This window comes from Urocampus carinirostris, chromosome 10, assembly GCF_059441175.1.
Source record: "Urocampus carinirostris isolate Australia breed hairy pipefish chromosome 10, RoL_Ucar_1.0, whole genome shotgun sequence".
Taxonomy (NCBI): domain Eukaryota; kingdom Metazoa; phylum Chordata; class Actinopteri; order Syngnathiformes; family Syngnathidae; genus Urocampus; species Urocampus carinirostris.
Window position 1 is genome coordinate 18,908,155 of NC_142358.1, and position 25,937 is coordinate 18,934,091.

Consider the following 25,937-nt stretch of genomic DNA (forward strand, 5'->3'; position numbering starts at 1 on the left):
AAAACAAGTTGACAGGCATATGCCTAAAATTTGGAAATGGTCCATAAGAGTAATGAAGCCAAAAGAGCAAGGCTTACTCTGCACCTGTACAATAGTCCATCCATCCATTTTCTGCAGCGCTTATCCTCATGAGGGTTGCGGGTCTGCTGGAGCCCATCCAAACTATCTTTGGGAAGTGGGCAGGGGACACCCTGAACTGGTTGCCAGCCAGACGTTGGGTACCCAGAGATAGACAACTCACTCATTCATTCACACCTATCCAAAATTTGGACTGGCCAATTAACCTGAAATGAATGTGTTTGGAATGTGGGAGGAAACCCACACAGGCACAGGGAGAACCTACAAACTCCCCACTGGGGGGCTGTGGTAGCTGGAATTAAACCCCGATCCTCAGCACTGTGGGGCTGCGCACTAACCACCCAGCTGTCATGCCGCTGTACGAGTCACTCACCCATTTTCTATTGTGCATTCTTTAAGAGAAATATACACTATAAAAGTTTAAATATACAGTAGATAAAAGTACTTTCGCCCAACTTTAAGGAAAATCCAACGTATTTCCCCAAAAGATAATTTCTCGGGGCATGATATGTTGATTATTGTGTAGAATATGAGAAGCAGTAGCCTCTTTAGAGGTTCACCAATTTATCAGCACACATTTCTATTCTCCTTATGAAATAAACTGATTTTTTCCCTATCATCCTGATATTTTTTCTGAATGGAAAGTTCATACATGTCTTCTGCTAAAATGACAATTTGGCTTTCCATTTCGATTGGAGAATGCATGTGCCAATCAAACACCCAGTTGTTTAACTTTCCATGCTAAAACAATAAGATGTGCAGTGCATGTTTGGGGGAAAAAGTCAGGCGTGACTTCTTAAAAGATTGGAATTGGTGATAGACCAGTGAGATTTATTTGTGAAAAAAAAAAGGATCTCAGGGCTCAAGCAAGAAAAAATCACGGTTCACCTGTTTATTAAAGCAGACTCATAATTGGGACTGAGACCTGTGTAACTGCAAAATAATCTTCTTGGGACTACAAAAACAAAAATAGCTGCCTATTAGATTATATAAAAGTATATTTATCCCTCTAGTTGATTCTCCATGAAAGAATAATACACATTCCACGTTTAGGAAAGAATACAATATCGTATTGTTAAGGACATATGAGGAGGATAAAAATATTCTGAGATAGCAAAACAAGAAAAGGTTCAAGCTATCAAATGAGAGAATTGTTATAAAAACTAGAAGTTACATGGAATAAGGGAAAATGGGAAGATGGTGAAGGCAGAGAGGGCGGAGGCGTTGTTCTTTTAGGGGGGTTCGACATCTGAGGCAGAGCCATCCCTGCCTAAGCATTAAGGTCTCCCATGACAACCTCACATGTGCATATGGAGCTAATGAGGTACAGAGACCCCTCGCTACTTCACGCTTCGGTTAGCGCTGGTTCACAACTCATTGAATTTTCTTTAATGTCATTGATATCAACGTACCGTTCATTTTGTTCATATAGAGAGCACGCAACTATCATGAGAGGCAAGTTGTATTTGTGTGTATTGGGGGGGCCTTACTGTTTATGTGCGTGACTGTGATACGCAGCTGTCTGCTGGGCATGCCCTCAAGTCAACATCTCCGAAGCAAAACTAACTGAAAAGCGACTGATAACTTTTAGCGGCTCGTTACATTGAAAATAAATTAATTCATTAAATTCGACTCTGAGAAAAATCAAAAGAGCGCAGGGAAATAGTGATCACCAGCGGGTGCTCCATGGATTGTTATTGCATCCAGGAATCGACTGAGGTGGCGTCAGGAGCAATGTTCCCTCTAAACTGTGTGTGTGCGCAATTGTGCACTACCCAGAGCTTTTCCGTGCACAAGAAAATCTAGCCAGCTCACAAAAATCAGGGCTCGAAATTGCTAATTAAGAAGCGAATTTATTCAAAGTTACAGAGCATGAAGGTAAAAATAAGAGGGTTCCCTTGACGTTGTGTCCTAAATGCTGTATTTGGAAGTCAAGGTCGAAGTAGAACCAAGTTGAGTAAAGTCAGTAGAGTTTTTCAAGAACCGGCTTCTTCGGCTCAGCTCACTAAAAGGAGCCGGCTTTTTCGGGGGCTTAACGGCTCTTCGGGTTGTTTTAGTTTCTTTCGTCCCTATATGACCAAATATTATGTAAAATTGTGCACAAAATGACTTAAAGGAAGGGGCGAAATAAAACAAAAAAGAAAAAAAATACCAAAATGAAAAAGTAGTGAAAAGCTGAGAAAAAAAGAAACAAAAGGAAGAGAAAAAAGAAGGAAAATTCAGAAAAAAACAGTAAAAAGAAAAGAAAGAAACAAAAGAAAAAAAGTAAATAGAGAACAAAAAGAAAAAAGGAACAGCTAGGAAAAATAAACACAATGAGATTTTTTAAAGGAATTTTGAAAAAAAATAGAAAAAAGCAGGGAAAAAGAAGAAAAAGCCTGTGTTGCATTTAAATAATTTCCAATTATACCAAGTCAATCTTGTTGCCAACATTGTACTTCCACTAAAAAATATGATTAAATACAGTTGTGTATCGTGCAACCGACTAAATAAGCCCCCAAAAATGTTAGTATTATGCGACAAAATATACCAGGAAAAACAAGAAATGGAAATCTTGTGAAAGAATTGTTGTAAAAACAAATGACGTTTGTAGGCCGCACAACCTTTGCAATAATACATTAGTCAATTTATTCAAAAGTGAAAAACATTTTTGCATTGCCGCCAACTCAGCAAAATGTAACGTGATGACTCGTTTTGGACATGTTTGATAATGATTTAGTTGCCACACTTGGGATTGCTCTTGCTCACTGTTGTTTCAAGGGTTGCTCACCGACTTTGTGTGAACGCTCAGACCCGTGGAAAATTAGAGGGAACATTAGTCAGGAGTGAAAGCAATCGTGAGGCTGCAGGTCTGGCTTCGTACTACTCTCTCAAGCAATGCCTGATGCATGACCCATGAAACTGGTGACCTGGAGCTTCAACTTATTGGAAACCATTACATTTGGGACTCTTGTGTTGTAATCAATTCAGACTTGGCTAAAGTTGACGTTACACAATGCTAGTGTTCGGCTAACCATATGCTGTCTAATTTTATGAAGGTGTGACGCTATTCCACAGATTTCATATTTTTGCTGGTAGTTCTGGTCCCCATTAACCGCAATAACCGAGAGATATCTGTGCGCTGTTATGCGAACCGGCTTTGCCTACGAAGCTGCGCGGCAGCAGTCATCTCTGCATAGAACTGATTAATTGTTGCAATTATTTGGGCGCAGGAAGGTTGTCCAAACCAGAAAGGTCTCAAGAAAGTCACAAGGAAGGGACTGTCCACTCCCCCATATGGACATGGTTTACAAGATGCATTTTTTCTATGAAGTGCAAAATGTATGCTCGTTAACACGGTGCAAATTTTGTCCACGATTGTGCTCACGCATTCCATTTCAAACTCTTCTTGCCAAAACACCCTGACAAAGATCTGGCAGCTACACCCTAAGAGCCAGCTTGACGAAAATGGCACTGTATGTGCGTATATTTGCGTTTGTGTGTGTGGTTAGGGGACTTTCCAGTCGGTGGACAGATGGAGTGACTGGGAGACTGGGAAGCAAGCTGGCATGAGTTAGTGTTTGTGTGCGAACGTGATCGTGTATGTGTATCAAATGTAACACATTTCTTCTCTAGCTATGACCTTGACAGTGAATGCAGACAGGTCAGAAACATCCAGTTTCACACTAAGATGCAAAGTCTGGTTAGTTTTGAAATGATATAATTAAGATACACTAAAAAATAAATGTTTTTATTTAATTAGGCACAGAATATGTAATTTTCTTTCTAAGAATTATGAAAGTATGTTGCAAAATATTTCACACGCTGCAGAACTCGAGAAATTTACTGTCAAAGTTGACCCATCCGGCTTGTTTGCTGTAGAGCTGTAACGTCATTAAAGTAACACAAGACTTTTAAAATAGCATCCCATTAACACAACATGTGAGGCAAGCTTCGAAAGAGACTGCAAGTTGGGTGAACGAAGGTTTTCAATTTTATGGCGATTATGACAAAAAAATGTCCCTGACAGATATGTCAAAATGAAAAAAAAAGTTATCGTGCCAGAGAATTGGATTTACAGCCAAATTAATTTTAACTAGTGGTTGAGGCGAATGACAATAACGAGGGCAAACTTGACATTCAAGACAAAGAGAAGAGGAGTGAACACTGACTTTTAAGTAGGGTTTTAGACCCTTCTACTGAGCTATCGTTTGATTCAATTACCAGTTTCTATCTCCTTTATGCAATCTTTCGTTATGAAGCACATTTCACTTTTTAGTTGAGAACACAATTATGGGAATGGGGTCTTTGACCCATTAACACGTACAATAACTTGCTAGCATGTGTTACACTAATGACGTCACAACACAGGATTCCAGAGACGAAACAAGCGCTCTTTAAAATGCATTATCTTGTAAAATAATTGGAATTAAATGCATATGCATTGTATGCCAAAAAAATTATATTATCTCCTCATAAGTTGCATGTTTAATTTGCAATTTGCGTATAAGGATATTCATCAAAAGTTGGGGTGGATACTACTTTGAAGTTATGGGCACACTTCCATTGATATCCTCAATTATTAGTTGTCCTTTATTGTACATTTTGAATTTGTCGGTATGCATCAACTTCTTTTAAACACTCTTCATTAAGAAAATTCGTGCCAGTAAAGAAATGACTTGCTCAAATCAGTTGTCATGAGTGATGCCCTGTTGCACTGTGTGACTGCGGAACAAAAGCTAAAAAAAACTAAAAGTCAATAAATGCCATGTCTTTTATTTTGCCAATTTACCGTGTCTTTGTGAAAAAGAGGCCAGTGTGGCGCATTTTGTTTTCGTTTATCCCAAACATGCACCAGATTCTATACCAGATTGAGATTTTCCTGTTTAAACTGAACTGAATTTAATTGTGCCACTAAGCGAAAACAAAGCTTTACCTTAAAGTGAAGTCAAAGTAGAAGATGAAGTGCTTTTGTTAATATTGAAATAAAATCAAAATCTTGAAAAATAATCGTGCCCATGAAATATTGCAAAACTATATAAAATGACTCAAGAAACGAGTACATTTTAACTGATTCAGACTGACTCAAAGGATCAAACTATGTAGCTGTAAAATATATTTTACTGTGACTTTAAAAAAATAAATCCCAATCTTTATTCAATAGTTAGTTTTTTTTAGACTAATCATCACTTTTTTATTCATGCTTTCCATACCTTTTTTTTTTATAGTTGTTAAATTAAAAAATGCATTGCTAGCACCGGACAGCGGTAGTATTCTGATCTTCGCTAATCAATATACATAAAAAAGCACAGGTCAACATGAATAACTGAATAAGTTTACGTGTTGAGGCCAGAAAATGAAGATTAAATTGTTTTCAAATAAAAATAAAAGATACAAAAAAGTTTTTTAAATGTTATGTTGTTTGACATATTTAGAGTGAAAACTACTCAATAATTCCCATCTAGCCCAGTGGTCAGGAACCTATTGCTTGCGAGCGAGATATGGCTCTTTTTATAAGTACATATGGCTCGTAGACAACATTTTAGTCATGCAAATTTCTTCTAAAGCGTTTCAATTCTGATGAGCAAAGAGTCAAGTTTGGAGCATGCAAGGCCGATGTATCACTGATAATGCGATCGGTTCGGTCCAGTATATCAAGAGCAAGGTTCCAACTACAGTTTAGAGTCAACACAAACAGACTCCGTTTTGGCTGTTCGTTGCTAAGGAATCTTCTGTACGAAAGGTCATTAAACAATCTATATTTACAGTAAAAACCTGAAGAACAAACTGTAAATACCCCAAAACGCCAGTCAAGCGCACATGAAAGTTAAATGAAAATGAATAAAAATATACTTTTTGTTTGCAATTTTTGTGACATTTTAACAAAGTTGCACCTTCTTTTTAAGCCAATATTGAGGAAAAAAACTAAGTAATAAAGAGCCTCAATTAATTGTGGGAGGGACACAAGTTTAAAGGGGTATATTTGTTGATGTGGGACACAGACTCTAGCATTATTTTTATTCCATAAATTCTATTAAATTACCAATTGTCACACAATAAAACAAAAATGCACTGATTATATACAGTAATTATACAGTAGATAGATAGAGATAGATAGAGAGAGAGAGAGAGAGAGAGAGAGAGAGATGGATAGAGAGACAGAGAGACAGAGAGATGGATAGAGAGACAGAGAGATAGAGAGAGAGCAAGAGAGAGAAAGAGAGAGAGAGAGAGAGCGAGAGAGGTAAAATGTTTGTATCAAAAAGGTCCCTAGGTCCCTAACCCCTGATGTAGCTTAAGAGCAAATGTAGACAATATTCAAACAAAAAAACATTGGGTTTTGTTTTAGATAACCCATATTCTACAGCAATCTTGATTAGGCCTAATTTGAACTGTATGCAAATACCTTTTTATTGGCTAATTTCAAGCACTTTTAAGGACTTTATAGCAAAATTTGTAATTTTTCCAGTAGCATTAAAAAATAAATCTAATTTGAATCATGCACTTTGCATATCTACAAATAAGTCTGATTTACATTTGTGATTTTTAATCTTGCATTTATTTTGAGATCTGAGTAAATAGCAAAAAGGTTCGCCCAGGATTTTTCCATTTAAAATAGGACTTTTTAAAACCTTTTCAAGACCACATCCAATCAAATCGAAGGCAAACTTTACACCTATTCAGGTATATAGATGCAGGAGACTGGCGCCATCCCGTGATGGACCCCAGCGCAGTCTGGCGCTGGGACCGAGGGGGGACTGGCCCCGACCCGACCTGGACCCGGTCAGGCCTGGAGTAAATGCGGGACTATGGTGGCCATGAGCAAGTCAGCATAAGGGTTGGTGACGAGGAAAGGAAAAGACCGACCCGGGCCCCGAGGTGACTAACGTGCCAAACTGTTGGGAGGACGGGATCGAGTATGAGGGCACTTTCTGGGGTGGCTGCTGCGATGGGTTTGGGATGTCAGCTGGGCGGCCCTGTGACGGAGGTCCGCGCCCAACTGCTGCCGTTATCCCGCCGCACCAGACGATTGGGCAACCCCTCCCACTCATTCCCTGGAACAGCCTGAACCCAGTTAAACTTTAAAACACTCAACCACAATGAGTTTATCATACACTTTACCGTCCCAAGGTTACTCTGAAGACAACGACGGGTAACAGACTGACTGTAGGTAAAGCTAAAAAATCTGCATGTATCGGTCAGAGATTGATAAAAGTGACACAATGTTAATACTTTTTTTTAGTTTACCTGTCATACAATGATAAGACAGAAAAAATGCAACATTATAAGTCTTAAATTGAACTCTTAAGACAAAATTTAAGACCTTTTCAAGTCTTTTATTTCAAATTTAAGAACAGCTTAAATTTTTAAAGACCTTTGGGGAACCCTAAGCAAATGTGGATCCAAACAATATGTGTGTAAATAGTATTTAGACAAATATCCCAATATAGGTGTTGTGCAGTTATATGTAGCTTACATTTTCAGTAGCATGAAGTTATTTATGTTACAATTTACCACTGGGAAATGCTACCCTAATTGTTTGTATGGCCCATAATAAATGCCCATATTGAAACGAAATCCTTGCACTAACACACGTTTCATAATGCCCTGTTAAGCTGCAGTGAGCACTGACACTTCGTAGGACAATGCCATACAATATAAATCAACTACCGTGAATAAAGAAGGAAGAAATGCGATGTCAAAGTAAAGCCACCAGAGAGTAGTGTCAGTGTCCTTTTTAAGCAGACTTGTTGTTAAACATGGCAACAATTTCAAGTGTTTACAAGCACTTCACTCAAAATTCAAGCCTTAATCAAATATTGAATACACGACATTAAAATTAAATTATTTTCAAGGATTTCAAACACCTGTAGGAACCCTAATTTCTGACTTTGAACTTAATGGCCGGTGCTTCCCACTAATGCTGGCTGCCATAACCATGACGCTAAAATTAGCTAGCATCATCAGCTAGCAGCTCTTAGCAAAAATATCCACTGAATCTAAGCCAGCGATTGCCAGAAAATCTACACTGATAGGAATAGAAAGGGCCCCTATACTGGATGTAACAAAAGAACAAATGGAACAAAAATAAAGATACAGATAAAATAATCTTGTTTGCCATATTTTTGCTCAGGGGAAAATGTGAGATATTTTTTTCTAGTCTTTAGCCTTACCTGATTTGATGTGTATGCTAGGGCTTCGAATTTTCCCCGCCTGGTTCTCGGCGGTGCAGAAGTATTCGTTGTCGTGGATAATGCTGTTATAAGCGGAGGGAGAGAAGGGGTAGAGCTGGAGGGTGCCGTTAGCGTGCACGTGGCGGATGTGGGGCACGTCGTAAATGTCGTCTCCGGCGGCCAGGTACCACCGCAGGACGGCATGGGGGGCGCCGCCCGCGGGGCAGGGCAGGGACACCCCCACGGAGCTGGAGAAGGTCACCCGCTGCAGGGAGGCGTTCACAAAGTACAGCCGCGTGGAGACAACATCCTCACTGTTGACTGTTCGGGAGACAGAAAGGGACATATGTGTCACTATTGCGCAAGGACAAACAAGTCAGAGTGATCGTCAACACCAGTGTTGGGAGTTACAAAGTAACGCCTTCCTGAAACACAGTTACTTTCCTCAGTAACAAGTACAGCAACGGATTGATAATAACAATTTGAAGCTCAAACAGCATTTTAACATCGTAAATTACTCCAATACCCATCAAAAACAAATTCACAAATTTCAATGCTTTCTACTCGGTACTTGTTCCTCCCGCTCTCAGGACATATTAATAAATAGTTAATCCACTAGCATGCCAAAACTAATTATGTCATCAAATAGAAGTTGACATGACGCTACAAACAACAACTCAATACAGTTGAGGCGGCACCATCTCAATCAGAGTATACAATAATTCATCCCTACTGATATACTCACGACCATAGATACTCTCATCTAAGCTGTATTTACAACTATAAACTAAAATACTGAAAGCTGGGGGTAAGTTAAATGTACATTTTTGTTTGTGTGTGTACGAAGGTAGGGAGCATGTGGAGAGGGGGCGTGGCTTGTACAGGAACAACAAACCAATTTAATCACTGGGGCAAACATAAGCACAGAATTTATAGTAAATGTGTTCTGAATTCTATCTATTCATTCCATCCATCCTTTATCCGCAGCGCTTATCCTCAGTAGGGTTGCAGGGGTGCTGGAGCCCATCCCAGCTGTCCTCGGGGAGTGGGCAGGGGATACCCTGAACCAGTCGTAGGGCACACAGAGACAGACAACGTACTCACTCATTCATACCTAGTGACAATATGGACAGGCCAATTAACCTGACATACATGTTTTTTAGTATGTGGGAGGACACCAGAGTGCCCGGAGGAAACCCATCCAAGAACGAAGAGAACCCCAAAGAACTGTGCTGCAAACGTGCTGACCACTCAAATTCTAAAAAAAATTATTTGTAAAATTATTTTTGCTATACACCGTGCCTAGAGCAAAAAGAAAACGTCTTGTAAAGTACTCAACAGAAGAGGAAAAAATATTCGAGTTGTTTGAAGCATATAGACAAAAGGGATATGGAGTGTGTTTTTGCAAGCTCTCAAGATTATACCAGAAATATAAGGGCTTCAATGATTCCACAGGTTGGTGTTTATGTTTGCTTCTGTTTCTTTCTTTATGTGGCTATCTATATTTAATAAGTTTTAGTGGGTCGGCTTCAATGTGAGTATACATAGTACTGTGTAACTACATAGTCACTTTCAGAGTAATGCACTACTTTTGGGTGTAATTTATCCAGGGGGAAACATAATAAACCTTTTTTAAATGAAGTCATTAGAAACGGTAACTAATTGTTTTTTCTCAACGCTGCTCAGCACCAACAGAGTGAATTTACAGTGTGTATTTATCTATATCCCATCAAGCTATTTCTAATTTGATGTCCCTTAAATGGCATTGATCAAATTAAAACAATCTTTAAAAGAGCACTTCACTTTACATAAAATGTACATTTTAGGTAATATATAATATCCACAGGCATGTAAAATATCCAAAAGCATGTATGTTAGCGTTTTGGGGGTCACACAGCGTTTGCAGAGAAGGGACAAGCTAAACATGATTAGGCGCGAGACCAAGATGGCACACCCCTGCCACCCTCTTCATCCGCCCCTAGCAAATTCTCCTCTCAGTCTATGATATTGAATTAATCCCTTTTTTTCCTAGGTTTCGACAACAATGCCTGGATTAGCACTATCTTTTTAATTCTCCCTCTCAAGAGAGAATGAGGTGGTGGCTTAAATGCATGAATGGAGATAGAAAGACTCTATATCATGTCATTTAGGTGCTAATTTCAAAAGCTCGTCGCCTTCAAAAGGGTGTCATTAATAACCAGTGATTAAGTGAAAGCCTGAAAATTTTGATAGCAAGAACAAGGATGAATGGTTTCCCTACAAGAGACATATGTTCCACACTTTTCACTGTCACTTTACAGTAAAACCTTGTATTTCCATTCCATGTCAATGTATTGTCATATATTCTTTTAAAACAGCATTCATTGTTTGTTAGGGGTCTACCAACCTACAAAACGTGTGGCACTATCTAATGAACACATAGACAGACTGACAAACAACGACCTTCGAACGTGTATTTAAGATGAGTGAACATGCCACCCAGTATCTTAAGGATTTCTTGATAAAGTCCAAAACAATTTCAAATAGTTTGGAAGGCTATACAATACTTCGTTTCCAAAGACAAATGAGAATCATTTGTGCTAACAGTGATTGTTATTTAGAACTATGTTTAGATTATATCCACCCTGGTTAACATCCCAGTTTCGTCTGAAGAAAATTCTCCCTAGATTGGGATGAGCAACCTTGCTTTCATCACAGTAGCAAACTATTTCAAATATCCATAAGTGTTTTTGAGTCTTGTAATTCATGCCCATGATTCTACTTCTACTGACTTCACAAATTGTGAACAAAGACGCAGGGACTCAAGTCCGAAAGCAAACCAATTATCGTGAAACACTTTACAGAAACGTTCTTTTCCCATTTCCCTCCGCAATCAGTAACTTTGTGCACCATAGAAATCCTTAAAAACAAAGAGATGTTTTCATCTGAGTACAGTCTTAATCATAAATAGTTCTTAAATAAGTAAAAATATCCAAAATTATTTCGACTAAAATGCTTCAGTGTGTACAATAAATTACCATAAAAAGGCTTTATATATCTGTGCAGTCTACAAGATACTGTGAGCCTTCACACGGCAATGTGATTGGTATACAATTTTCACCTTTCATTATCACTATATAAAGCTACTCTGACTTCCCACCATAACACCAACTGTGATGAATTTGTATGCCAGACGCAAAGTGCTAAGCCCACGTAATCTCCTTTTACACATTTGCCACACACAAAGTCTATCTAGTCAGTAATCGCTGGGGGCCGGTTGTCAACTTCCCTATGCCTGATGTATGTGCGGGTGTCAATAGAACATGGTTGATGTGACACAACAGTCTTGGTGGGACATAAAGATCCTTCACTAAGTCTTAACACACACTGGTCACGGGTTCATGCGTAGGGTAAGGCTGTGATTGGCAAAGCACGTGACAATAGGCAAGTCTCAGCATTTGGCCCTTTCCCGCAAAAGCTGGAGGAGTTCCTTTGTCCTGGAATTCAAAATCATAATTGTGGTCAACTTTAATCTAGTGTTTGTATTCATACTGTTGCAGTGCAGGGGATTTACAATTTCAGCACCAAGGAGAGCACTTGTGGGTGAGGAACTCGCATCCCACCCGGGTTAATGGAATGAATTTTGTGAAGAAAATGTGTTTATTATATATTTATACACACATACATACATACATACATCATATATACATATATATATATATATATATATATATATATATATATATATATATATATATATATATATATATATATATATATATATATATATATATATATATATATATATATATATATATATATATATATATATATATATATATATATATATATATATATATATATATATATATATTTATACACATATATAATATATTAATTACAGTACTTGTTAACAATATGATTAATGTAAAAAAAAAATCAATAGGAATACATTAGGGGAAGTAGACCTTCAAAAGAAGGAGTGGCCGATATGACAATATTACACAGTTAAAAACTTTTTCAATATTCTAAAATGGGAAAAGCCATCGCACCATTTTTTTTTTTGCTGTTTTGACTCGTTTCTGAAGTTGCACAGAAAATTTTGTTGTGTCGCTATATAGACGTATCGATAGAATGCTTCAACCCTTATCTTTCTATAGAAAAATAATGATGTTTTTGGCTTTACCATTGTTCCGTAAACAAAAGTTGAAAATTGCCAAGTTTCTTGAAAATACTCGTTTTAAAGAAAGCCTCTAAGGAAAACAGCTATTTGTGAAATGATGAATATCAAGCTGTAGTTTCACTTATGATGCTTTATTACATTTTTGATACCTACATTATATTAACGACACTTTCCATAAACGCAATAGCACTTTTCTTGCAAAATGAGATAGATGAACAATGCTCATGTTTCCAGTATAGGTATCACACAATTTTGGTCACCAAGACGACTGCATTCCTGCTGACGTGCAGGAAATGTCATCCTTCTCTTCTTTGACAATAATTAAGGGACTTCATCATTTTTCTTAGGAAGAAAAAAGCTCTGTTGAAGTGTTAACTGCACTTATTCATACCTGAGCTTTTCTCACCGCACTGCTTCACTATGCCTCCCTGCCATATGGGCCACGTGCACACTCTCAATTACTGGATACAGGAAGCTACACTAAGAATAGGGTGTGTCCTCAGTGTGTGGACAAATATCTGATCAAAGCCATTCCTGCCGTCTTAAATGAAAAAAAATTAAAAAATCTAAAATCCTTCCCAGAAGCTTTTTACTTCCTGATGATCACATTTTTTAACAAGAATAAAACATTTTTACGTTTTGGCACTGTATGTATACGTTATGACATTGAATGAGTTTAGGACCTAAACAGCATCCTGATCTCAAAAAATTGAAAGATCTTCTCTGGCCTGCGTTTAGAGTAAACTTCAATAAAATAGCAACAGGTCGCGCAACTGAATTCGATCGCATCCTTTTGACTGCTACCATAAATTTAGTAGTTAATGTTAAATAATTTATCAGCTAATACTGATAACACGGACTTTAATCACAAATGTTAGCATTGTGAAAAAGGCTGTAACCCACCAATACTGGCATTTTTCCCCATTAAAACCACCTTATTTAAATTCCACCCTCACCAGTAAGTCCAAATTTTTTTTGTTTAACATGAGAGGAAAATGGTCAAAGATGTGCTAATGATTGGCTAAATTAATTTTATGGACTAGTACTACAGAATTAACCAGCTTGGTAGCCTAGATGGTAGGGCGCCCGCTCTGAGACTGGGAGGTCGCTGGTTCAAGCCTCGGCCAAGTCATACCCAAGACTTATAACATTGGTACTCTTTGCCTCCCTGCTTGGCGTTCAGCATTAAGGGTTGGAATTGGGGGTTTTGGTCACCTAAAAAATGGCTGCGCCCTGTTTGGCTGCGGCTGCATCAGCTTGTTACAGTTTAACTGTACGGGTCAGGTGTATCAACATTTCGTTCTGTGTGCATTGTTACAAAAGAATGACAATAAAAAGTAAGTTCTATTCTAAATTCTAAAAGACTTACAAGATGACACCAAAGTGAAGTCTTCCATTACTCAAAAAATGTAACCCAGCTACGAACGATCTCATGTAATTATTTTTCAAACTAGATAATTTCCCTCAGATATGTCCAGTCCGTGCATTTTGACAGTATACGCTTTTAACACAATAATCCAGTCATATCTAAACAAACCATAAACCATCCGGTGAGGTCATCCAAAATAGCTCAAACCATAAAAATCAGCCAAAACCTCCTCAAATCAACAGCTTATGATGTGTAATGCTAATCGCTTTGTCCTACCCTACAAATCCAGGTCACCGAGTTCGTAACACACTCGCACACATGGAAAAGAGGCCTACGCAGATTACGGCCTCCGGGGAAAGTGCCAGCATAACGACAACATAAAACGCGAGCCTCCTCGCAGTAAACTTTCAAAAATATCAAATAAAAACAGAATGGCAAATTAGAGTTTGGGTCAAATATGAAACCAACGCTTCTATCCTCATTACTCATCCAGATTTGCGAGGTTGATTTGTATGACTTGCGTTTTATGAGCCAGCAGTAGATCTTCTTTATCTGGGTAGAGGAACTGGCTGGAAAAGATACTTGTGTAAATAGTGCAAAATTCATGAAATGTTTTTTGTACAGTTTTACGGGAAATTTTCTTTTCATCAACCTTGTGATAGAAAGACAGCTTGCCACTTGCTAGGAGGGCAAAGGACAAGCAGTTGCAGGTAACTCCCAGCATTAGTAATGTCGGCGTTAGCAACATTAGTAATGCCCATTGAAGTTGGTCCGTTGACAGGCTACCTTGCGGTTGCATCCTGAATTGCTAGCTATCTTTGTGTATTTAGTGGCTGTATCAATTACATTAATTATGGTAGGTATGGTGGCACTCTATTAAAGGCCGTGCCAAGTTTGCAAAAAAAATCAAAAACATTACATATTACATACATTCACTGACTGGTCCCACCTCCTGACTCATTCATCTAATCACCTCAGTTATATTATACACCAAATATTGCAAAAACAAAACAAAAACTGTCAAACAAAAATGCAGGTAGGCTACAAAACTTTTTTTCATATGTTTTACGATCATTTTTAGCACCAACTAAAAGTTACATTGCAAGAAGTGTTGTCAAAGGTTTTGCCAATTTTAATTAGAACTATTGACAGTAAGTAAACAGATTTAGGTATATGCATCGTGTGTTCTATAATTAAAAAAGAAAAAAAATAATCCTTTCAAAGGTCTCCTAAAAATAGAGTCCCAAAAATATTAAAGGCTAGGTTCAAACTGCAGAACTATATCTAGTTTTTTTGCGAAAACTTGACCTGAATACGATCTGTTAATGTCCGTCTGAACGGCAGATATCTGATTTTGTTCAAACCAGACCCAGACCACTTTTATACGTGGCTCTCAATTCAGTACATATCTGATCGTTTGTAATGTGACTGCTGTGTGAACAGAAAGATGCATTATTGCAACATGCAGGTCACTATTCTTCATTCAAGAATGCGGGAGGAGGCGAAGAAATCGACAACCATGGCGGACAAAAACATGGAGGGCATTCAATGGAGGGAATTTGAGGTTTTTGATTTAATTAATATTTGGGGGGAGAACTCAGCCACTAGTAGCACAAAAACTTTCAAATTGCCACTCCGCCATTAGCATCCATGAGTACTTACGTAAACACTGAGCACATTGCGTGTGATGTCACATGTCCTCCTGTGCGCACATGGGACTTTGTGGCGTTCACACGTGCAATGGTTAACAAGTTGGATATGTGAACGATCTCACAAAAACATGAGATTCCACCCAAGTATTTTGAATTAAGCATTAAGCTCTGGAATGGGAACCAAGCTTAATTTAGTGTTATGAGGAATGTCTCATTAGGGTCAAGATATCAATACTAATCATGAATACATAGTTATTCGACACTTTACCTCATGTGTCCTGGTATCGCTTGCATCATACCTCCTTCTTTAAAAGAGGAGTGCTCACGAAATGTATTTTGATTGATTTCTTCAAGCATGGATGCCATGATTATAATAAAAAAGGTCAAAGTCATTGAAGTAGGAGCACCCGCTGGGTGAGCTTTTGACGCCTTTTTTTCTCACCTTCACTTCTTTTAACTTTTTTTAATGTGTTCAATGTGAACTTAAATATCTTTGCACTGGTTTGTAGTGCTTATGAAATGGACTATGAATATGTACGGTGGAGGATATTGCCTGTTGACTAGTTGAGATTGAACAAAACTTAAAGGCAAGGAACTCAGATAACCATTAAACATGCATCAACCAATCAATCAATGTACACAGAAGTCTCATCTCATCTCATTAGCCATACCGCTTATCCTCATTAGGGTCGCGGGGGGGCTGGAGCCCATCCCAGCCAACTCCGGGCAGTGGGCAGGGGACACCCTGAACTGGTTGCCAGCCAGTCGCAGGGCACACAGGGACAGACAGCTCATTCGCTCATTCACACCTAGGGACAATTTGGACCGGCCAATCCACCTGAAATGCATGTCTTTGGAATGTGGGAGGAAACCGGAGTGCCCGGAGGAAACCCACGCAAGCACGGGGAGAACATACAAACTCCGCATAGGAAGTCTGGAGCTGGATTTGAACCCACGACAGGTTCCCGAGACATGAACTGTGCCGCACAAGCGCTAACCACTGCGCCGCCGTGCACAGAAGTCATTTAACTGATTATATCTAAACATAGGACAAAATAAGATCTGGCCTCAACATCCCAAAAATCACAAATAATTTGAGCAATTAGTCAAAACCATATTAACTCTTCTGACTAAACATGACAGTAAAACTACAAACTGAAGGAAAGTGAAACATTTATACTTTCAATATTTCTATTATTTACCTTAAGTAACCAATTGCAAACAAAGCCTGAACACAAATCGACCACTTCAGAGATTGAAAGTGTTTCCTTTCTTCATTCATCAACTAGTATATTTGTAAAGTCAATATCCAACCAGTTGTGTTTGACCTTCAAATAGAGGATCTTTGTATTCCCAGCTTTTTATCAAGCTTTGAAATAAAATGAAATGATCTGCATTTATATAGCGCTTTTCAAGTCAATGACTTCCCGAAGCGCTTTACATTGTGCTTCACATTTCCCAATAACGGTCGTGATCTGTGCAGCCATGTAAGGCGCTAACCTGCTTATTGGGGGTATTGGGGGTTCAGTGTCTTACCCAAGGACACTTCAACATGTAACATGGACAACTGAACTGGGATCCCTTAATCCTAAAACGATCACTACCTCCTGAGCTACTGCCGCCCACCCTTTGCTTGGTTTTATAGACAAACTTTTTGCCTGATTTGTCTCTGGTGCACATGTTATTTCATAGCCAATATGGCTGTCTTCAGGAAGTTGCCATTACCAGACAGGAAGTAGGGATCTTTTATTTTCTTTTTCTTTTTTTTTACGAATTTTTGTTCTGACCCCTGCAGGTCCGGAGAAAGACATAGGTGTTGTGAATGTGAATGAAGATGTGGATGTTTTTTTCTGTTCAGTCAGTTAGCATGACACCTATGGCGAGCCGTTGTGCATAATTCAGCATTTTCCGTTTCTTCTACTTTAATTCACACACTCACACATGCACACTTAGAGTGAGATTTATCACCAGCTTGGAAAAACTAAAAGATCGCTCCTCCACACTGAAAATTGCATTCAAACATATCCACAAAATATTAAGAGTAGATTTAAAATGCACTTAGAAGTATGTGTATGAGTAAGTCTGTTGGAAAGGGGATACAAATAATCGTACAAGTGTGTCAGGTAGCATGTAGGCTAAATAATAGCACATTTGTTTTAGTCCATCCTACACCGCAAAAGGTGTACTTGGAAAAGGAGGAAGGAATTTTCCATTGATAATACAATATCTCCAAATGTTGGGTTGGATGGAAAAGCTTGAAGTGTTTTACAAAACGTGCTATTTCCTTTCCCGGTAAATATATTCGGGACAGAAACACACCCACATACACGCAAACACACATGCACAGAGGGTGGTAAACAACCCCAGTAAACACTTTATGCAGTGTCAGTAGAACATTCGGCAGCCAGTTCAGCGTTCAAAAATATACACAGTTCCCATTTCAAAAGGATGATTTCTACCATGGAGAAGAATGCCACATTTGTTAGAGGCACTTTATTATTATTATAATTCCCCCAGAGCTCAGTCAGAAATGTGGTCATAAATCGCTTCCCGGTGAGCGGGACAGAAAAACAGGCAGCGTAATTGTTTGATGTTTGTCAAAATGTGAGGGTTCAACCTATTACCAACAGTCAGCTTCAAGACCAGATTAAAATGAAAAAAAAAAGAAGTCGATTACAAAACTTCCAGCTGATGATTTTAATTTCATCGATATTTCTACAGGCAGCACGGCGGCACAGAGGTTAGCGCGTGTGCGATACAGTTCTGAGGTCGGGAGATCAAACCTACTGTGTGGAGTTTGCATGTTCTCCCCGTGCTTGCGTGGGTTTCCTACTGTTTCCTCCCACATTCCAAAAACATAGATATGAGGTTAATTGGCCGGTTCAAATTGTCCCTAGGTGTGAATGAGCGAGCGAATCGTCTGTCCCTGTGTGCCCTGCGATTGGCTGGCAACCAGTTCAGGGTGACCCCTGCCCACTGCTCGAAGATAGCTGGGATGGGCTCCAGCGCCCCCGCAACCCTACTGAGGATAAGCGGTACAGATAATGGATGGATGGATGGATAGATGGATGATATTTCTACAACTATTAGTTTTGGGTGAGAAGTCTGAAAATGGTCTCAGCTTTTCTTTATTACTGGTAGGATATTTCTTTCAAAATACCCCCCAAAAATGTGTTTGTGGTGATACGTACAAAAAAATTCAAAGAATAATAGATCTACTTTCATGGGTCAACTGTTTGAGTCGAGGGCACCACTGTTTTTTTTAAATTTGGCAGAGGGCCCAAGCCAGGAGGCAAACAAAATATTCATTAGATTATTTCGTATCATTTCATGCTCAGTCTCAAATACATGAAAGAAAAAAGTAATGTAGGCCTCTTAAATGTATTGCATATGCCATAATGAATACATATACATGCAGAGAATGATTTCATTTTGTATTTGATTATACACTGCAGGACACTGGAAACAATGTGGCACCAAAACAGCAATAAAAACTTTTTGTTAGTACTTAGTCCTTTTTCCCATTATACATTCTATCCATCCATCTATCTATACATAAACATACACACACACACAGACAATTATATACATATACACATACATGTATACATAAATATATAACAATATATATATATATATATATATATATATATATATATATATATATATATATATATATATATATATATATATATATATATATATACACATATTTACACAACTATATAAGTCACAATTTTTTTCATAGTTAGGCTAGAGGTTCCACTTACACACTGGACTTATATGCTAAATTATTAACACATTTTATATCACTTATAAAAAAAATTGCCAATACTGTATAGTATCTCACATGATATTTTCACACTAAACAGCAAGAGGGCGCTCTAGGCCTGTTTTAATGATTTCCACCAAGCCCTGTTATGGGTTGACATTTTTTCGAAACGGAAAATGGAAGTGAAGCGGCTAATTGTCCTAAAAAGAGTTGTATACTGGTAAAAGTAACTCCTAGGACGAATATTTCATTGTGTTTGGTGATTTGGAGTGAAAATGATAGTTTGGTAAGCATGATCTTTATGCTAGCGTTATCTGAATAACTTAATATGTTTTTCCGTTACAGACATATGTACATAAGTTGTTTTTTGGTGACAGCGTTTATCAAAAAACATGTCCTCATTTAACCATTGTGGGTTGAAAAAAATAATATCAAGTCAAAACAACACACTGCCACAGTGGGTTGGTGGCACAGTCGTTTTAGTGAATTACCGCCCCCTATTTTTGTAAGAGCAGTAACATTTTCCTAGGCCTTCCAGAATCTACATTTGAACCTATATGAAATCTGATTGGCAGAAGCAACAGCGATATCACAGTAATGTCATGCTGCAGGGACGCCTGCATATAAAATATTGCAGGCCCATGGGCAGATTTATGAGCCTAGCGACAATTAATTCTGAAACGTGATTGGTTAAATGCTTAGTGCACACATCTAGAAGCAGCATATGTACAGGGTTGGGTAGGGTTACTTTAACTTGATTACTTTCAATTACTTTTGGAGGTAGAGCGCTCGTCTTGGGATCAAGGGATCCCAGTTCGAATCCCGGCTCCTCCGTGTTACATGTCGAAGTGTCCTTGGGTAAGACACTGAACCCCTAATACCCCCAATAAGCAGGTTAGCACCTTACATGGCTGCAAGGCCGCTATTGGGAAATGTGGAGCACATTGTAAAGCGCTTTGGGAAGTCATTGACTTCAAAAGCGCTATAGAAATGCAGATTATTTCATTTCATTTCATTACTCCAATACCAAATAAAAGACAAAAGAAACTAAATATGAATAAAATTACTAAATTTTGTGCAGGCTTGGGGAGTAACGGAATACAAGAAACGGCAAAAATGATGTTGGCAAGCTGTTTGGATTTATTTTCATTTTGTTTCTGTCGTACTTTATGTTAGTTTTGCAGGAGATCAAAGAGATCAAAGCCAGGAGAGATAGCTTACCACATGTTATGAGTCACCATTTTATTCATATTTAGTTTCTTAGCATATTTGGTATTGGAGTAATCCAAAAGTAATTGAAAGTAATCAAGTTAAAGTAACCCTACCCAACCCTGCATATGTAGTATATATACATACATATAATAATAATAATAATAATTTCCTTTGTATTGTCATTCTTTGTAACAATGTACACAGAACGAAATGTCGATACACCTGACCCGTTGTAGCGAGCCGATGCAGCCGCAGCCAACAGAGGGCGCCGCCATTTTACCAATGTTATAAGTCTTAGGTATATTTGCATTTTGCGGGCCAGATTAGAATGCCTCATGGGCCATATATGACCCGTAGTCTGTAGTTTATAAATGTTATAATGTGTGGTAACAAAAATCCAAGACTATTTTTTGTGAGAGATTTCGATTGTATGTTTCAAAATATTTTGAAATGAAACATTGTCTCAAAACATGCAAATTGTGAATCAAAGTCAAAGATAATAATTGAAGAATGATCCGTTATGGACTAATTGATTATTGTGCCACTAAAAATGCAACTTAACTTTGCAATATTAGTCAACCAAAATTTCAACCAACGTAATGAAAAATTCCTGCTAAAATTCTACTGTGTCACTGAGTATCATGGCAATCTCAGACGTTGTGCAAATGTACCCTCTATGTCTTGCTCATACAGAAAAGTTGTGAGGTTGCTGAATATTGTAAATATTTAACTATTTGTTGGAATCATTTATTGGGTGTTTTTTCATTTTTTTAAGTTTTATATCAAGAATTTAAGAATGTACATTGGTTTTACATAAATGTTGAAATGCTAATGCAACTTGTACAATTCCCCATGAATATACAGCATGTCTTCACGTTTAAATAGAAATCAAACGAATTAATAAACAAAAATATCTGGTCTAACAGCACTTAAGGATATATTTTACTAAAATTGCAAACAGAAATGGACCAAATGCACAAAAAATACGTGTTGTAGAGATCTGTGTAACAACTGATATGGCATGACACCTTTTTATGACTGACACTTTGTAATCACTTACATCAGTGGTCAGCAACCTTTTCTGTAACACGGATCAGTTTATTGTCTGACTCGTGACCCGATCCAATAATGACATTAATAATAATATTAACAATAATAATATGCTCAATTCCACTGTGTAATCACTATACCACTAGGGATCTAGATGACATAAGAAAAGGCACTCGTTTGTATTTCATCATCACACTATTTTGACTCATGGTACCCCATTGTCCAACGTTGTTTGGCTGAACTCTTTTCCATAATGCTCGATTACAATGTGTACAATGTGACACCGTGAGTAGAAAATAGTGTGATGATGAGATGAAAATGCAATGCCTTTTCCCTTGTCATCTACATTCCCAGTGATCTAATGATTAAGATTTGCTGCATCAGAACTTTATTGTTGACAACTGTTGTCTACGCATAGGGGAGTTTGGAACGGAATTTCTGTTTCTTACGTGGCAAGTACATTTTGAGAAATTGACAAATAAAATTGACTGTCTTATCGCTGCGGTCCAAGTTTGATTACATCCAATGCTGAGCACATGAGATAATTGATGTTTTGTCAAATGATCAATCATTGCTCAATTACGGTAATCATGCAATTAGCATGCACTAGAACTTTGGGTGAAAAAAATGCATGTATACATGATTGAATAAGGAATAAAAAAGAAGCAAGTTGTTTTTCTTTAAATATAGCTGGCTACTGATGGATTTTATAAATTTGACTATAAAGGATTTTGTACGATCAAATATAAATTACATTTAAATGCAAAAGACAATCATTGGCTGAGCTGTGGGGCAAGGTCGATGCAACCTTGTGAAGAATGATGTTTACAGAAACAACGGGAACTGGGATAAGGGCTGATATGATAATCAGCACTTCCCGGCACAAGAGGAGCCCTGGTTACGCAGAGACCCTCGGGGTCCAGACATCGAGGCGAGGGGGCTTTCCTGGCACGCCCATGGGAGGAGCCGGCACACCAGCTGGCGGAGAGACGTGGGTCGAGGGAAGAACTTCAGAAGATCGAGAGGGAGAATCGAGAGAGGAGTCTTGACGGACACTCGAGCAACACTAATTTGGCTAATTCGATGGAGTTCACTTAGTTAATTTGTTTAAGAAATTAAATCTGCCCCCGTGTGGAAATCCCGGTCCCTTGTCCATATTTTCCCATCAATAAACGGGCACACATTGTTAGGAGAATGCAGGTTGTGTTTGGTTAATGGAGTCAGATAACTAATTTGAACAATTTGGTAAACGGTACATTTTAACATTTAATTCCTAACACTACCAAATGACCCACAGCCCGCTAACTGTCCACGACCCACTGTCTTACATTAAACTACTTTCTAAAATGATTTTTCCAATTAAAAAGGAGCTATGTTTTCATGAACAAAGTATGTGCAGCAACACACCAATGGCAATGAATTTTAAATTTAGTGGACTGGTTTCTTAACTGGGCTGGTTTCAATGGTCAGAAAGTTAAGGTCTCAAGGTCATGATAAGCGTGTTGTATCTACAGCAGGGGTCAGGAACGTATGGCTCATTTCATGAGTACATCGGGCTCGTAAGATAAGCAAAGCGATTAAACTGCGTACGAGACGTGTTGCCGCGGAAGGTTGAATCATTGCGCGCAGGATGTGCGTTTTCAGCATCATCCAAATGCCAAACACATCGCGCCGACACTTGACCGAGAAATAAGAGTATACTCAGTGAGTGACGAGTTAACCTGAGAGTGACATATCCTTTGTGGAGCCGTTCTCGTGCAGCCCTCCACCCCTCTCACCCCCTGGCAGCTGCACCATGCACCGAGAAGTGTACAATGAGACTTTGTCACGTTCTCGTGTGACATGGTGACTAATTGAACACGTCACGGTATGAATTCATTTCCAATCAACTACGCATAGCAAAGTAACCTATCGTCGCAATCAAAGATTTAAAAATAAGTATGGACTCGTCTTTTCAAGAGTCAAATCTGCACCACATGACTCATCACTCGCAATTAAGTGTTTCCCCCCTTCCTGCACAAGCATGTTAACACGCATGCGTGGAAAACGCCGCAGGTCTTCTGATTTCACTTGCACGAAAATGGGGGCACATGAAAAGTCCTCCAATAAATCCAAAAGCACAAAACTTGCTTAATTGATGAGAGGATCTGGAATCAAATGAAACACACGCAAACACGCCCTGGGAGACTTTCATCTCATCGAAGAACCTCGGGTCATTTTTATCCAGAATTGTTGCTTTGTCTAAACTATGTCAGTACATTGAAAACAAATATATTGTAAGTGAACTCTAACATGTCCTAAAGGCTCTTGTGTGGCCTTCCAGGCCCGAACTCTTGCGTCCCTTCTGCATAGGATACGTATAAAAGGTATAAAACACGAACGGTTTTGCATATGCATCATTGCTTAACAGATTTAATGAAAATATAATTCACCCTATTAATTTTAAATAACAACATTAAAGAGGAAAAATGATGTGTGCCAGCCTAGGCGCGGCCCAGTAAAAAATACGCAGTGATACATGCAAGAGCTGCCTTTCTCCTCGTGATTAAACCAATCACACGCAAAACACACACGCACAGTCAGCACCTGCAAATGTGGGGATCGTGCAAAAAGATGTGGTTGGGATAAGAAAAAAAAACTGTCATGGAAGTTTGTTTCCCACTGTTTTATCTCCATCTCTCTCATCCAAGGCACTCTTTCCGCTCGAGCGGCTTCTTGACGCCCCCAGCCTTGCTCCGGACATACGTGCACTCATACACGCACGAATGTAGTACATCTAGGCACGTCACAGGACGGGAGATATGTACAATATGTGGGATCCAAAACACCTAGCAATCCCATGAAAAGAAACTACCAAGCCAGCTGCATGCGTGACACAGGGCTGTGCCAAGGCCAACGAGGAACAACTTAAAAATGAAACACGTAAACGCCACCCACCATTGTTGACACAATCAAAAAAAAATACATCTCTTTTCCCCCAAAATACCAGCTATAATTTCAAATGTTTTGCTTATAAAGCGTGCGTAATAACAAAAGTAGCAAAAATTAAAAATATCGTTTGTGCGACCTCACACGCTTCTAAGGGCCTCCAGGATCACATAAAAATTACATTTTGATTTCAAAGACAAACAAGGGACACGGAGCTCCCTTCTGCAGCATTTAGAGCGAAGCCAATCAGTGGAATCTGGTGCCACAGAAAATGGAGGATGAATAATTAGTGCAGGGCAGATAACGACTGCATCTGCATGCACGCACCCTCCTGTTGGCTTGTTAATCGATAAAATGAGATGTTAACAAAGCGGTATCTTAAAAGTGGCTTTCATAGTATTTTAGCACCCAAAAATAGTTCAATTAGTAATAAGGGAGCAGCTCAAACATGAACCGTCAAAACACAATGACCCCTACGCGGTCACCCCATGGGAGCACATACAATCAGCTTTTACGCACCAGTTTTAGCTTTTTAATCGATTGAAAACAACTAAATGATTTTTTTTGTGTTCGAAATATTTGCTTGGGATTGATGCATTCCTTTTACACAACCTCAAACAGAAGGTTTGTTCTAACATTGGAAAAAAAACTGTTGGTCATTTGACGCGTAAAGCAACCAAAAGTGAGGGAACCATAGAGCATGGATGGGCGAATGCGCGCGCCCTCCAGGTGATCCCTATCAGCCGTCCCTTGCCTATTCATCGTCTCCATATTTACAACACCCTTTGGCAAAAAAAGGAAATGGCTGTTGTTGATGGAAATCCAAAATACCATATACGCGCCATTTGGTCGTTTTACGCACTCTTACAAGCACCCATCACTTAAAAGCAAGCGCACATTGACCTTTGTCTTCTAAACTGTCTTTACTCGCCCAGTTGACACACATACCAATTGTCACGCGAAACATACGACAATTAGGGCATCTTATGCACACAACACCGAGAAAGTCATCCACAAAAGGAATACATGAATAACCTGAGCATGCAATGACAAGATGCAGCGTGCGGAAGGAATCCATTTGAACTGCTTACCTTCTTGCAAAGAATACAGCAGAAGTAAAGTTACAAGCCACATGCCATTCAGAGCAGTTATAGTTCAAAGGAATGAGGTGCAGTCCCCCCACTCCAAAGAAGAGCGCACACGGCGCGGCCGGTCTCCCAGGTAGGCGAGGGTCCCTGTTGGACTGTCTGGTTTAGTTCCTTAGTTTCCCCTGGCAGGTCTCCTCCAGCCCTGGTCCCGCACACTCTCCCGCGCCGCCAAACCAACCGCGGAGAAAGTACCGCCTCTGCTGCCTGTTCTCTCCTCCCCTTACCGGGACAGAGCGTGGTCGCTCCACCCCCCGTGTCCTAGTCGAGATATGGAGAACCAAGCGCACGGATCGCTGATGGAACGTAAACGCATGCAATGTCGCTTTGCACGCACTTCACGCATGGAAAGCACAACTTGAGCTTCGGCTCTGCCATGTAAAAGTATTGCTCTCCCACAACAACTTTGCATTTAC

At 39.0% G+C, this 25,937-nt stretch overlaps 1 protein-coding gene across 2 annotated transcripts in view; it reads right to left on the reverse strand.

Annotated features, from left to right (window-relative positions):
- Nucleotides 1-25,670, reverse strand: part of dscaml1 (Down syndrome cell adhesion molecule like 1) — a 183,845-nt gene extending 158,175 nt beyond the window's left edge. For both annotated transcript variants that reach the window (XM_088346432.1, XM_088346431.1), the window contains exons 1-2: nucleotides 25,468-25,670; nucleotides 8,232-8,552 (exon numbers count right to left, since the gene is read on the reverse strand). In XM_088346432.1, coding sequence (XP_088202558.1) covers nucleotides 8,232-8,552; nucleotides 25,468-25,510 — 364 coding nt within the window. In that variant the 5' untranslated portion in view covers nucleotides 25,511-25,670. The remainder of the gene's footprint in view (nucleotides 1-8,231; nucleotides 8,553-25,467) is intronic.
- Between the last annotated feature and the right edge of the window lie 267 nt (nucleotides 25,671-25,937).